The sequence below is a fragment of the Eschrichtius robustus genome, chromosome 3 (genome assembly GCF_028021215.1).
Source record: "Eschrichtius robustus isolate mEscRob2 chromosome 3, mEscRob2.pri, whole genome shotgun sequence".
NCBI classification, from domain to species: Eukaryota; Metazoa; Chordata; class Mammalia; order Artiodactyla; family Eschrichtiidae; genus Eschrichtius; species Eschrichtius robustus.
This window is the reverse complement of record NC_090826.1, coordinates 64,909,488-64,923,302: the sequence shown is the minus strand read 5'-3', so window position 1 is coordinate 64,923,302 and position 13,815 is coordinate 64,909,488. Positions and strand designations below refer to the sequence as shown.

Below are 13,815 nucleotides of genomic sequence, written 5' to 3'. Positions count from 1 at the left end.
AAAATATTGCAACAGTATGAATCACCAAGTAACACTGCCTCTTATAAAATGATGATCACAGCAGCAGCATTTTTTTTGTGTATCTCTGAGCATCTTTCCCCTGGAAGCCTGACAAGCTTCTGAATAGCCATCCATGGGTTCATCCAAGAGCTCTATGCCTCCCTGGGGGTGAGTCACGCACTGTGGGAGGAAGCTTCCCTCCTTTAGAGCTTCAGGTTGTGGTTTAGGAAGTCACTAAATTAGACCCATAAATAGTGCCCTGATGACTGACGAGAGAAACGGCCTGAGGGGAGTGCCCAGAATATTCGTGTGAAGCAGATTTCTCACTGGCAGGATCAGGTCTGTCACATCTCCTCTGTTTGCCCAGGGTTGTTATTTCTGAATGCTGTTTGCACAATATTCCAGAAAGCAAGCCCATAAAACGTTACAAGTTTCCCTGTACAAAGGTCTACCCTCATGTTTTCACAGCATCATTTACACCCTTTTTACTTGCAGTTATGTATTTTTCATTTTTAAATATAAGTTTCCGTTCTGGGATACAAATGCATAAATTTGGTTTATTTGTGGTTTAGGAAAAAGAGCACTAGATTTTGAGTTAGGAGATGCAAATTCTAGTTCTGGTTCTACTGCAGACTATTTGGGCAGTTCTGGGAAAGTCTCCTATGCTTCCTGGACCTCAGATTCCTCAAGGGCAAGACTGAGGAGGCAGGCCCTTCCAGCTCTAAAACCCCATGGCTTCATAGCCCTATCAATGGATTTTGCCAAATACCTGCTTTCTTTGTATTTCCACTGAAAGAAACAGGTATTCTTTTATTACTCCTAGTGAAATTCTGTGTGTAGTGCTGCCTGCTGATAATTCTTTTGAAGTGTCTACATTATTTTGAAGTCATGCATAATTGCAGCTTTCCAAGATTATCTTTATTTCGATTATGGTGCTTCTATGCAATTCTTCCACACAAGCGTTCACATTCCAAATAGCCTCCATTTATATAGCATATTATGTGTTGTGTCACAACATTGCATAAGGGGGAGTAGGCATACAGTATGGCCATTTTTTCACAGGGGTGTAATAGAGTAATTAGCAAACTTACATAAGGCCACATAACTAGTAAGAAAGAAAATAACCTTCAAAATAAGTCTAGAGTAGTGCTGTGCTTAAAGACTCCACAGCTAGGATAAAAGAATATTACTTGCTATTGGTGAAATTCAATTCAATTCCATTTGACAAAAGGTTATTTAGTCAGAGAGTCTCAACTGGCTGCATTTTAGAATCACCTAGGGGAACTTTTAAAAGATACATGTACCCAAGATCAACCTCAGGCCAGCGAGATCAGAATTGCTGGAGGCTGGATTCAGGTAGAATGCTTTCACAAAGTTTACAAAGTGATTTCCATGTGCAGCCATGGTTGAGATCCACTGAGTTAGCTATCTCTGTGTCAAAGGTACTAGATGAGATCTGTGTGTCCTGTCAGAAAAGGACTCACTCTTCCCACCTCTCATATCCTACCATTCTCCTCCTTGCTTACTCCACTCCAGTAACTCTGGCCTTGAACACACAAAGGACTCTCCTGCCTCAGGGCCTCTGCTCTTACTGTCCCCCCTTCTACACTGCTCTTCTCCTCTCATGGATAACTCCACCATAGGTCTCTTATCAAACGTTATCTTTCTCTTTCTCTCATCTAAATGGCTCCCCCCATCACTCTCCATTCATATACTCTGCTTTGTTTTTTCTTCATAACACTTATCACCGTCTGATATATATTTTGTTAACTTGTTCAACGTTTATCTTCTTCTATTAGAATATTAGCTCCATAAACACAAGAACTTTGCTTTGTTCACTGCAATATCCCCAGTTCCCTAGAATGTCTGGCATCTAGTAGGTATTCCATAAATATCTGTTGAACGAATGAGTGAAATTTAATTGGGGAAACCAGCATGCTTAATCCTTCTTACAATACAACATGGTCCATGATGTCGTTCCTGCCTTCCTCTCTAACTCATCTCTCATTTTGTCTTCCTCACACAGCGCATGCCAACAATGCCAAGCTATTTGAAGTCCCCCAGGAAGTCTGGTGTTCCTCAACCTCCCTTGTGCCTTTGCTCATGCTGTCGTTCACTCTGTCTGAATTTATTTATCCCTATCCATTCCACTTGAGCTCCCATGATGCTTTGTCACATCTCTGTCACTGAATGTCCACACTGCTTTCAATCTTATCTGCTTATTACTATGTTTTTTCCGCTAGAAAATGAGTTACTTGAGATCAAGGACTAAGCTTTTATTTGCATTTTGTATTCCTGGCCCTTTGCACGATGCCTGACACAATGTAGGTCCTTGATAAATGTTTGTTGAGTGAGTCAGAGTACTACCTAGCAGTGCAAACAAAGTGCTACAAAAGCACAGAGAGAAAAGTGTGTGGGGAGGAGGAGGGGGGAGGAAGTTTATGGGAGGGAAGGTACTTAAAATGGATAAAATTTCCTGGGCCATGCCAGATGAGTAGACTTCCTCCAGGTGGGGTACAATGAAGGGCTTCGCGGGCAGAGAATATGATGCTGGCAGAGTCACAGGGCTGTGAAAGTGAATGAAATGTTTGGGGAATAGCCAGATGGCTTGTATGCCGGGGTCATAAGGGACTTGAGAGAACATTTAGTGGGAGAGGAGGTCACAGAGGAGCCTTGGGGTCAGATTTGGCGGGGGGGTATAACATTTTAAGCATCATTGATGGTTTATAGGAAGAAGTGAATTGTCAGAACACAACACTTGGCTGATGTTGCAAAGAATGAACTGGAAGAGAGGACTGTAGTTAGAAGCCTAGAGCAATGGTCCAGAAAAGAGATGGAGAGGACCCAAACTGAGGCAGTGGTAAATGAGAGTTTGGGATGAACTTTAATTAAGAAAAGAAATAGAAACAAACAGAAAAAGTGATTGAGCAGTGTGTAAGCAGAAGCAGAAAAAGGAAGGAACAGAAAATTAGCCCAAGCTTGGGTAATTAAATAACACAGCTAGTCCAGAAAGAGAAGTGCACTTCTTTGTGCGGAAGGGATGGGAGAAGGCGATGATGAACCTAATTGCAGACATTTTGAGTACAATTATGCTTGCTTCAGATGTTATCATTTATATTTTTCTTAAACATTAATGCTTGACTATATCACCTATTGACTTACAATGTTAAAATGGAAAACTATGAATTGTTAGTAGATGCGGGTAAACTATGAATTTTACGGTTACCTATTAAATGTTAACTCTACCACTTAATAACGAGATCTAAACATGAATGCCAATTATCCATGCCTGTCATGTACTTTTCAATTATATTTGAAACAAATTCTGTTATTTGTTCTGTAACATTTTCCAAATATATATCTAATCTATTTCTCTAACAGAGCCTTGAAATAGTTCTTTTGGGGGCTTACTGAAAATAGAAACATAAAACATTAACCCGCCCTTGGGAGAATGCCATTTCTTCCAGTTAAAGCTGCTTTCATCTCCCTTCCTCTCATGCCGAGTTTACACATTTTAATTGTTTCATAATTATAGGGAACACGAGCAGCAACTAACCCCAGGTTGTTTTGTCATGTTGTCTTCATCCAGAGACTGCAGAAATCTTGATTCTGAGGGAAACAGAAAACAAATTCATGTCAAAGGAAATATTTTAAAACCAAGGTCAAAGATTACAGCTAAAAGTTTCAAATCCCAAGAAACCTCTATCTTTTTAAAATTTTCACTTCCTTTCTTTTAGCTGAGGATATGAAAGAGGAAAACTCGAAATAAATGATATACTTTTAAAATTCATTGAAATTTGAATGACTTAGAGAAGTATAGCTGTCAGTGTGAAATTCATTTTCAGATTCATCATATAATATCAGCACCAATGAGGAATGGAGAAAGAAACGGATGCCATTTGGGGCATTATTCATGGAAATCTCACCTCCAAAATCTGCCACCACAGCATGCCCATCCTCATAGAGAAGAATATTGTGACTGTAAAAAAAAAAAAAAGTAGATATTGAGTATACTTTACTATTTCCTAATCTGAATGGCCTCTCAGTGAAGAGGACGATAATCATCATTTGTTTACCCCAGAGGCTAAACAACTCCCAAAAGGCTAACAGACATTTCAGATTAGTGACTCTGATTTTCTTAGTTTTGCTAATCTGAAAGGAATGTTTATAAAATGTGGTCATCTTATATCTGACTTTGAAAGTATACAAAGAATTCTACTTTAGATAAACCTTCTAAACATGTCAAAAAGACCCATCAGCTGAAGATCAGTTTTTCTGCTCTTTGAAGTTCATTTGCTAACAAAATTTGGCTACAGGCAATAGTAAAATGTACCTGTGAGCATATCAGAGTCAGAGCAAGGGAATAAGCTTGCTAGAACCCTAGGCTTATAAGGACAGCTCAAGGCAACACCTGACACGAATATAGGAAAAGGACTCTTTACGGAAAATGTCTTGGTCATTATGTTCTAGCTAGAATCCCAGGACAAAGAACTGTTTTTAAGGCCTGTGAAATGAGGCTGGCTAATCTAGTTTTTAAGGTCTTGGAGAGGAAAACATATAAAGGTCTTCAAAGTCTCCTTTCCAAACCAGAATTCAAGCTAGATCAAGGCTGTCCTTTTCAAGAAGTAAATCAAGCCTGGGACAGTCCAAAGAGAGGTCATTCCTCTCACATATTGGTGAACTGAGTTGTGGGATATCTTATGGACAAATGTATTGTGACCCAAGATTGTCTTTGAGTGTTTCTTATTGAATGCCTTTCTTTATGCTTATTTCACATTTGGCTTCTAAATGAGTCATTTCAGCATTAGGAGATCTCCTACTGGGTTTCTTTTAGTGCACATAGGCCATACTATATTAATTTATCTGCTCTATCCTTAGTTGTTTTGCTTCATGATCAAAAAAGGAAAATTTTATTATTTTCTAGTCCCAAATAAGTCCAGTATGATATTGAACCATTTATATAAGTGCTTCCAGGTGCTGAGTTGAGCTTTATAAGAAAGTTAGTTTTGAACTTCTCTTGTATCATAAATGAATTTTACCTTTATGGTATACACTTAATCCTCTTTTCAACTACCAAAAATCTAGAATGTGCTCAAGATTTTTTTTGCTTGGAAGAGCTCAGTGTAGAAGTAATATAGGATGTTGAAACAAAAACCCCAAGATGTTCTCTTTAACTGTAAATTACCAATTAATACATGCTATGAGAATGACACTTTCATGATAAAGAACTCTGCAGCATCAGGAGCTCTCTGGAAGTTCAAAGGCAGCAAGAAGAATGCATCAAAATGCTGTACCACTAGATTCCGTGAAGGATTTAGGTGAGTTCCTGTACCACAATCCCTTAGCCTATCAAAGGATAATGAGTGTTACATTTCATAGATATCATTAAAACACATGCTGAACATGAATTACTAATCAAATTAAATGATTATATGTATAGTATCCTATCCATTAATTTAATTTTGATTCAAATTAATTATCTAGAACAATGGTTATCAAAACAATTAGCAGCATATTCTCAATATAGAAAACAGATTTGTAAACGGAGCTGCCCTAGTTAAACACAGGGAAAGGCTCACAGAACCCCTACTTAACCTTCACCTTTTCCAAAAATAGCAGTCCTTGAGGCAATAGCTTGAAACTATGCATGTAGAGAAGCCCTCAAATAAGTTACATGTCTAGGGAATATTTTGTTTATTCATTTGTTTGTTTAAATTTCTTCTAAAGTAAATATTTTATGCTAACAAGAATAAGGATGATAATACCAGCTAACTGGAGTTGGGGTAGTGAAATGTTTAGCAAAATTTTACTCTTCTAGCAAAAGAAACAAGTGAATTTGGTCACTGGGCTGCCCAGTGCTTCCTGGTATGAGAGGCAGGATGTCCCAGGATGCAGGGGTTATGCTCATTGTTGTACCTCCATCATTTTTAGCACGTGCTTATTTTTGGCACACTGCTTATACTCCTTATCACATTGGAGTACTCAATAAACATTTTTTGAACAAATAAAAGAAACTTAAAATAGAAAGTCACAAGTTTGGAAGGGTAAAGATTACATTAGTTAATCAGCAAGTACTTATTGAATATCACTCATCATTCTATAAATATTTAAAATTCATAGACTCATATGATTGGAAGATAAATTAGAACTAACCTAGTTTAACCCTCTTAGCTCCGGAGGAGGAGTACAAAGCTCAGAGAATTTAAGTGTATCAACAGACATTATATAAGTAGCTAGTGGCAGAGAAGATATAGAATCAACTTCATCTAGGCCAGCATCTCAGATTTTAGAAAAGTGCCTGGCAAATAGTAGGTGATCAGTGAATTTTATGAATTATTCTTGTGTCATACTATGGACCTTTCCCCAAAGCATGTTATTTACTTTCTTCACATTATCAAGACACACTGTTGGTGGGAATGTAAATTGGTACAGCCACTACGGAGAACATCATGGAGGTTCCTTAAAAAATAAATCACAGCAAGATCCTTTTTGACTCACCTCCTACAGAAATGGAAATAAAAACAAAAATAAACAAATGGGACCTAATGAAACTTAAAAGCTTTTGCACAGCAAAGGAAACCATAAACAAGATGAAAAAACAACCCTCAGAATGGGAGACAATCTTGGCAAATGAAGCAACTGACAAAGGATTAATCTCCAAAATTTACAAGCAGCTCATGCAGCTCAATATCAAAAAAACAAACAACCCAATCCAAAAATGTGCAGAAGACCTAAATAGACATTTCTTCAAAGAAGATATACAGATTGCCAACAAACACATGAAAGAATGCTCAACATCATTAATCATTAGAGAAATGTAAATCAAAACTACAATGAGATATCATCTCACACCGGTCAGAATGGCCATCATCAAACAATCTAGAAACAATAAATGCTGGAGAGGGTGTGGAGAAAAGGGAACCCTCTTGCACTCACTGTTGGTGGGAATGTAAATTGATACAGCCACTATGGAGAACAGTATGGAGGTTCCTTAAAAAACTAAAAATAGAACTACCATACAACCTAGCAATCCCACTACTGGGCATATACCCTGAGAAAACCATAATTCAAAAAGAGTCATGTACCACAATGTTCATTGCAGCTCTATTTACAATAGCCAGGACATGGAAGCAACCTAAGTGTCCATCAACAGATGAATGGATAAAGAAGATGTGGCACATATATACAATGGAATATTACTCAGCCATAAAAAGAAACGAAATTGAGGTATTTGTAGTGAGGTGGATGGACCTAGAGTCTGTCATACAGAGTGAAGTAAGTCAGAAAGAGAAAAACAAATACCATATGCTAACACATATATATGGAATCTAAAAAAAAAAAAAAAAAAATGGTCATGAAGAACCTAGGGGCAAGACGGGAATAAAGACGCAGACCTACTAGAGAATGGACTTGAGGACATGGGGAGGGGGAAGGGTAAGCTGGGACAAAGTGAGAGAGTGGCATGGACATATATACACTACCAAATGTAAAATAGCTAGTGGGAAGCAGCTGCATAGCACAGGGAGGTCAGCTCAGTGCTTTGTGACCACCAAGAGGGGTGGGATAGGGAGGGTGGGAGGGAGGGAGACGCGAGAGGGAAGATATATGGGGATATATGTATATGTATAACTGATTCACTTTGTTATAAAGCAGAAACTAACACACCATTGTAAAGCAATTATACTCCAATAAAGATGTTAAAAAAAAAACCCCAAAAAACTAAAAATAGAGCTACCATATGATCCAGCAATCCCACTCCTGGGCATATATCTGGAGAAAACCATAAGTCGAAAAGAAACATGCATCCCAATGTTCATTGCAGCACTATTTACAATAGCCAGGACATGGAAGCAACATAAATGTCCATCAACAGAGGAATGGATAAAGAAGATGTGCTACATATATACAATGGAATATTACTCAGCTATAAAAAGGAACAAAATAATGCCATTTGCAGCACCATGGATGGAACAACAGATTGTCATACTGAGTGAAATAAGTCAGACAAAGAAAGACAAATATCATATGGTATCGCTTATATGTGGAATCTAAAAAAAAAGGTACAAATGAACTTATCTACAAAACAGAAATAGAGTTACAAATGTAGAAAACAAACATATTTACCTGGGCATAAGAGGTGGGGAGGGACAAATTGGGAGATCGGGATTGACATATACACACTACTATATACATAAAGTAGATAACTAATAAGTACCTACTGTATAGCACATGGAACTCTACTCAATACTCTGTAATGGCCTATATGGGAAAAGAATCTAAAGAAGAATGGATATATGTACATGTATAAGTGATTCACTTTGCTGTATGCCTGAAACTAACACAACACTGTAAATTAACTCTACGCCAATAAAATTTTTTTGAAAAGTGTTAAGTTTGTAGGATATTCCCTACAGAGGTTTTTCCTATATCTATGTTTCAAGTCAAAACCTTAGATAACTAACTGAATTTTAGGATAACACAAACTCAGTAGCAATGTTAATTACCCTTGCTAACTTGACTTTGCCTTAGAAACTTCAGCCTTTTTAACACCACTTCTTTGACGACCTGAACTTTGAGAGAAGAATAACAATAAAATATACAAAGAAGGATAACTCAAGGTTTTTTTTTTTTTTTTAGCTTTTCTTCTTTTCTTATTTCTCCAGTGGCTTTCAAATAACAATGGTTATTCTTTAACGGCTATCATAAATAAAATGGTTCTATTATTGCTAAAAAAAAAATAAATAAATAACAATGGTTGATTTTGCTTGGGTTTCCCAGCAAAGAGAGATCAAGATAAAAGCATATAAATATATGCTAATATTGGACTGATTTAGCAATAATAAAGCAATGTGATGATGGAGGCAGCAACTAGAGCAAATCATCCAGAAACCAAGGAATGCCACAGCTTCTGGAAGCTGGAAGAAGCAAGAAACTGATTCGCCTCTAGAGCCTGCAGAAAGCACTGTCTCTGATGATTCCTTGAATTTAGCCCAGGAAAACTGATTTTGATCCTCTGACTTCCACAAATGTAAAAGAATAACTATATGTTGTTTTAAAAAAGGACACTATGAGAGATGCAAAGTAATGCACATTATAGATTCCATCCTGAAAGCCCTTACAATTGGCTCATGAAAGCTTAGATGAGTATGGGTAACAAAAGAATTCAAAGAAAGCAGTGGAGTTATAAAAGAAATTAGCTTTGAAGTGGGCCTCAAGGGACAGTCTACAAATATCGGCTGAGAGCTGATTATGTGCCAGGAAATTTCCTATACACTGCGATATAGTGGTGACCAAGACAGGCAAAGAGCTTATGAGCTTACAATGAAGTGAGGAGGAAATGAGGCTGAGACAAAGGGGGAAAGAAGTGTAGGTTAGGGAAAATCTTGGTAAAGGCCAAGAGTTGGGAATGTGTGTAGTCTGTAAGGGGAATAAAAGAAGGATGTACTTACTAAATTGGAGACTACATGCTGGAGTGTCATGGGGGGAAACTGAGGGGAGGTGGTGTTGGATTACAAGGGAATTTGAAAACCAGGGAGGGAATTCCAGGCTTGACCAAAAAGCTAGCAGGTTTTTATATATAGGGTGCAATGCTCTAAAAGCAAGGGACTAGTGTTCAAAAATAATTTGAGGTACTGAAAGACAAAAGTAATAAGGTAAAGTGGAGAACAAAACAAAACAAAAAAAATAGGATGAATCCATCAAAATATTTGAAAGAAGTGTTTAGATCTTGGGACAGCTTAGATATAGAGAAAAAAAGGGAACAAAAAACTTAGGATCATCTTCAACTTTTCTAGTTTGGAATACTTAAGCAGAAAGCAATAACATATCCAAATAGAAATGGCTGTCTTACTAAAAATCCTGTGAATTTTTTATGAAAAGTATAGTGGCTGACTTGGGAGGCTAAGGAACTTGACTAAAGTCATTGTTGTGCTTGGCAAGATTGGACTCACCAGATAAATAGCTATTATTTTTACTACACTGAAATAACATTCAAAGTGAACTCTTTTGTCCTTAACAAACAATAGCAAATTAAACAAAACAAAGATGTAGTGACAATTTAGGAACATAAGGACAGTGTGAGTTCATAGCAGCAAATGGGACCAAATGTCAAAAAGGATGCTATGAAAATGTCATTGCAGAATGAGAGCACTTTGGGAAGTGCTGGAATAAAATGAAATGTTCTTTTCACCTCAAGATAGTCTTTTGGATCTGTCCATTTCTTCTTTAAATGCTCAGTAACAAAGAAAACTAATTTTTAGAACTACCTCTAAGATTCACCCACTAATTTTTTAGTTTAGTGCTAAGCCATACTTCCTATCTAGAGTGAATCAAATGGAGGGGACAAGTAAGGATGAAGTTGATGGAATCTGTGCTAATCAGTGACAGCACAAATGCCTCCTGGTGGGTGTCATATCAGAGTCAGAGAGGTAATCTGACAGGTCACCGGCACTGGAGTGAAGGGTTCCTAGGGAAAGGGCTGACCTTGGAGCTGGGATAATAGAAGTGGTGTGATAATTATTAGTGATGAGCTCAAGGGTTTATTACTGAGATATGTCGTGAACTGCAAGTTTTGAGAAGGGTGAGAACAGTGAAAGTTGTGGGAGTCATGTGACAGTAACAGAAAGGGTGGTAGTAAAGAGAGAAGGGATTAAATATTGCGTGAGAGCCTCCTGTGGGCACACACCGGTGCTTTCAAGATGTTTACGTTCCTCATGGAGCCACTTTGTGGTTGGTATTAGCCTACTTCTTCTACAGATGGATAATGGAGGTTCAGAGCGGTTACATGAGATGGCCAGTATCATAGCTGGTAAGAGGTGAATCCAGCAGTCAAATTTCAGTCTCCAAAGTCTGCCCTTTTTAGGAGAAGCTGACCCTTGCATCATCTGGATGGGCCCTGAGGAGCCAAAGCTGCTAAGGCTGGATGTCTGGACAGAAATTCCAGAAATTTTGCTTGGGTAAAGAGTGGTCTACCAACTAGTGTCCAAAATACCTGTGTTCAACGTATGACTGTAAGGTCATAAGACTGACGTCAACAAGCTACATGGAAAGTAATCTAGTACACCTCTGTACCACCAAGACACAGCAGGCAAAGACTAACCTTCCTCCCTTCCAGGGTATGATTAATGTGTCATACGCAGGAATGAAGCACAGTCACTGTGAACAGGCACTTGCAATCTGACCTGGGAAATAAGCCAGGCACATGAGGAGTGTCAGTGGCTTGGAGGCTATCATCAGGATCAAAAGAGAGAAATAAAAGAAAGGTGATGGGAATTCTGAGATTTCCTCTCCCCCAGAAGACCATTTGGGAGGTTCATTTTTATTTCTTTGCTTTTGTGGAAGGTTCTGGGGAGTGGGAGTCTGCTGTTATATCTGACGCTTTGCAGAGCACCTTCGTGCACATGGTCACATTTGGTAGAAACAGTCGAGTCAGACCCTTTTAATTTGAATTTGATAAAGAAACCTGTCAGTAATTGCTGGCACTAGCACCTTAGCCCCAATTCTACCACCTGGGAAAGGAAACCAGGGGAGGTAAGGGGCAGGAGATGAGATAGACTACCCTGAGAGGAAGGAGGAGAGCAGCTACTGAAATGCACCAATCTGTACACACAACAGCGCCCATGCACACTGGCACACACTGCTTGCCTTCTAAACTCTCCAGACACATGGTTAAGGGTGAAGTGTCACTGAGGAACGCTCTCCAGATAGCAGTGAGTTTGGTAAAACCATTAAAGGAAGTTAAATAGATGAAGGTCAACAGGTCCTTAATTCTTTTTTTTTTTTAATTGAAGTATAGCTGTTTTTTAAAAATTAATTAATTAATTTATTTATTTTTGGCTGTGTTGGGTCTCCGTTTCTGTGCAAGGGCTTTCTCTAGTTGTGGCAAGCGGGGTCCACTCTTCATCGCGGTGAGGTCCTTAATTCTTACAGCAAGTTTTTGGCATTTCTGGATTTAACACTTTGACGTAATCTAAGTGAGTATGATTTTAAAAGCCCATGTTATTTGCTAACTTGTGATTTTGTTGTTACAAGTGAGGCTTACGTTCAGAAGCGAGCTGTTTGGCTGACAAGTGTGCCGGGTCAACCTGGCAGTGTCAGCAGCTGAAACGGCTTGCTTGCTGCCCTGGGTCATCCTGTGTCGTAGGAGAAATGATAAGCTGCAATCATGGTCACCCCTGTCAGCACTGCTCAGCTTTGCTCTTCCTGCTGTGAAGGTCTAGTTTTGGGCTAGAAACTGCAGTGTCTGCCTTCAAAGAGAATGCAGTCTGATTGGAAATGCAATGCAAACTAAAAGGGAGAGACATTATCATCACAAGCTAGAATTTAAAGTGGTTTTCACTATGAAAGACCTAGAGAAGAATCCAGAGAATGTAAGAATTAATTCTGAAAAAGATCATTAACAGAGGAGAAGAAAGAGTCTTAAGAATAGGAGGGATAAGAGGTAGCATGTAGGACAAGGACCCATATTCAGGATACCTGGTTTTTGCTGTTTCTAGTCCTGTGATTACATCATAATACTTGAACTTTTCAAGTCTTCCTTTCCTATCTTTAAAAATTGTGAGGGGAATGAAGGATATTAAAAGAGATAACACATGGAATTTTGTAAACTGTGAACTGCTAAATAGGTTTTTTAAAAAAATAAATTTATTTATTTATTTTTGGCTGCGTTGGGTCCTCGTTGCTGCACGCGGGCTTTCTCTCATTGCGGTGAGCGGGGGCTACTCTTGGTTGCAGTGTGCAGGCTTCTCATTGCAGTGGCTTCTCTTGTTGCGGAGCACGGGCTCTAGGCGCGTCGGCTTCAGTAGTTGTGGCGTGTGGACTCTAGAGCGCAGGCTGGGTAGTTGTGGCGCACGGGCTTAGTTGCTCCGCGGCATGTGGGATCTTCCCGGACCAGGGCTCGAACCCGTGTCCCCTGCATTGGCAGGCGGATTCTTAACCACTGTGCCACCACGGAAATCCCAGTATTGGTTGTTGTTAATAAACATAGGACCTAGCTTACGGAGTGTTTGTATGACTTAAAGGCAAATGTGCTTTGTAAACCACACAGCCGTGTACATGTTGGGTATTAAGTGATGAGTCTTGAAAGTGAAGTGACTTCCCGAATCAAAACCCACAGACTTAGAGAACAAACTTATGGTTACCAGGGGGGAAGGGTGGGGGGAGGGATTGTTAGGGAGTTTGGGATTGACATGTACACAACGCTATATTTAAAACAGATAACTGACAAGGACCTACTGTATAGCATAGGGAACTCTGTTCAATATTCTATAACAGCCTAATTGGGAAAAGAATTTGAAAAAGAACAGGTACATGTATATGTATAACTGAATCACTTTGTTGTACACCTGAAACTAACACAACATTGTTAATCAACTGTACTCCAATATAAAATAAAAAGTTAAAAAAAAAAAGAAACTGACTTTACTATGGAATATTTCAACTCACTTTTAGCCCTAGAGTCTCTTCTCCTTCCATTCCCACTGTCTAAATGTAGAATACTGCTACTGCCTGATTGAATGACTGCATTTCACCTAAAAGAAGCTTTGGTTCCCTGACTGCATTGATACTGCAGTATTTGGACTTGGCTCCAGCTTTGTCTTTCATCATGAAGTAAGTGGTTTGGGTCAATTGTTTATGTAACAGAACTGAGTATTTATCTTTTTTGAAGTGTCTGTCTCTTACAGATCACTCCACAGTAAAGTTCCTTTAACCTCAACAATGCATGCATTTAGCAGAATACAGAATGTAACTGAGGGAAAGATTTACTTCATTCAAATAAGCGATGTGAATACAACCCATGCTCTGACCTTCACTTCC

The 13,815-nt window shown here is 38.8% G+C and overlaps 1 protein-coding gene across 1 annotated transcript in view; it reads right to left on the bottom strand.

Annotated features, from left to right (window-relative positions):
- Nucleotides 1-13,815, bottom strand: part of TNNI3K (TNNI3 interacting kinase) — a 299,704-nt gene that overhangs the window by 101,924 nt on the left and 183,965 nt on the right. Inside the window, exons 18-19 of the mRNA XM_068540108.1 lie at nt 3,927-3,979; nt 3,557-3,609 (exon numbers count right to left, since the gene is read on the bottom strand). Of these exons, the coding sequence (XP_068396209.1) occupies nt 3,557-3,609; nt 3,927-3,979 (106 nt within the window). The remainder of the gene's footprint in view (nt 1-3,556; nt 3,610-3,926; nt 3,980-13,815) is intronic.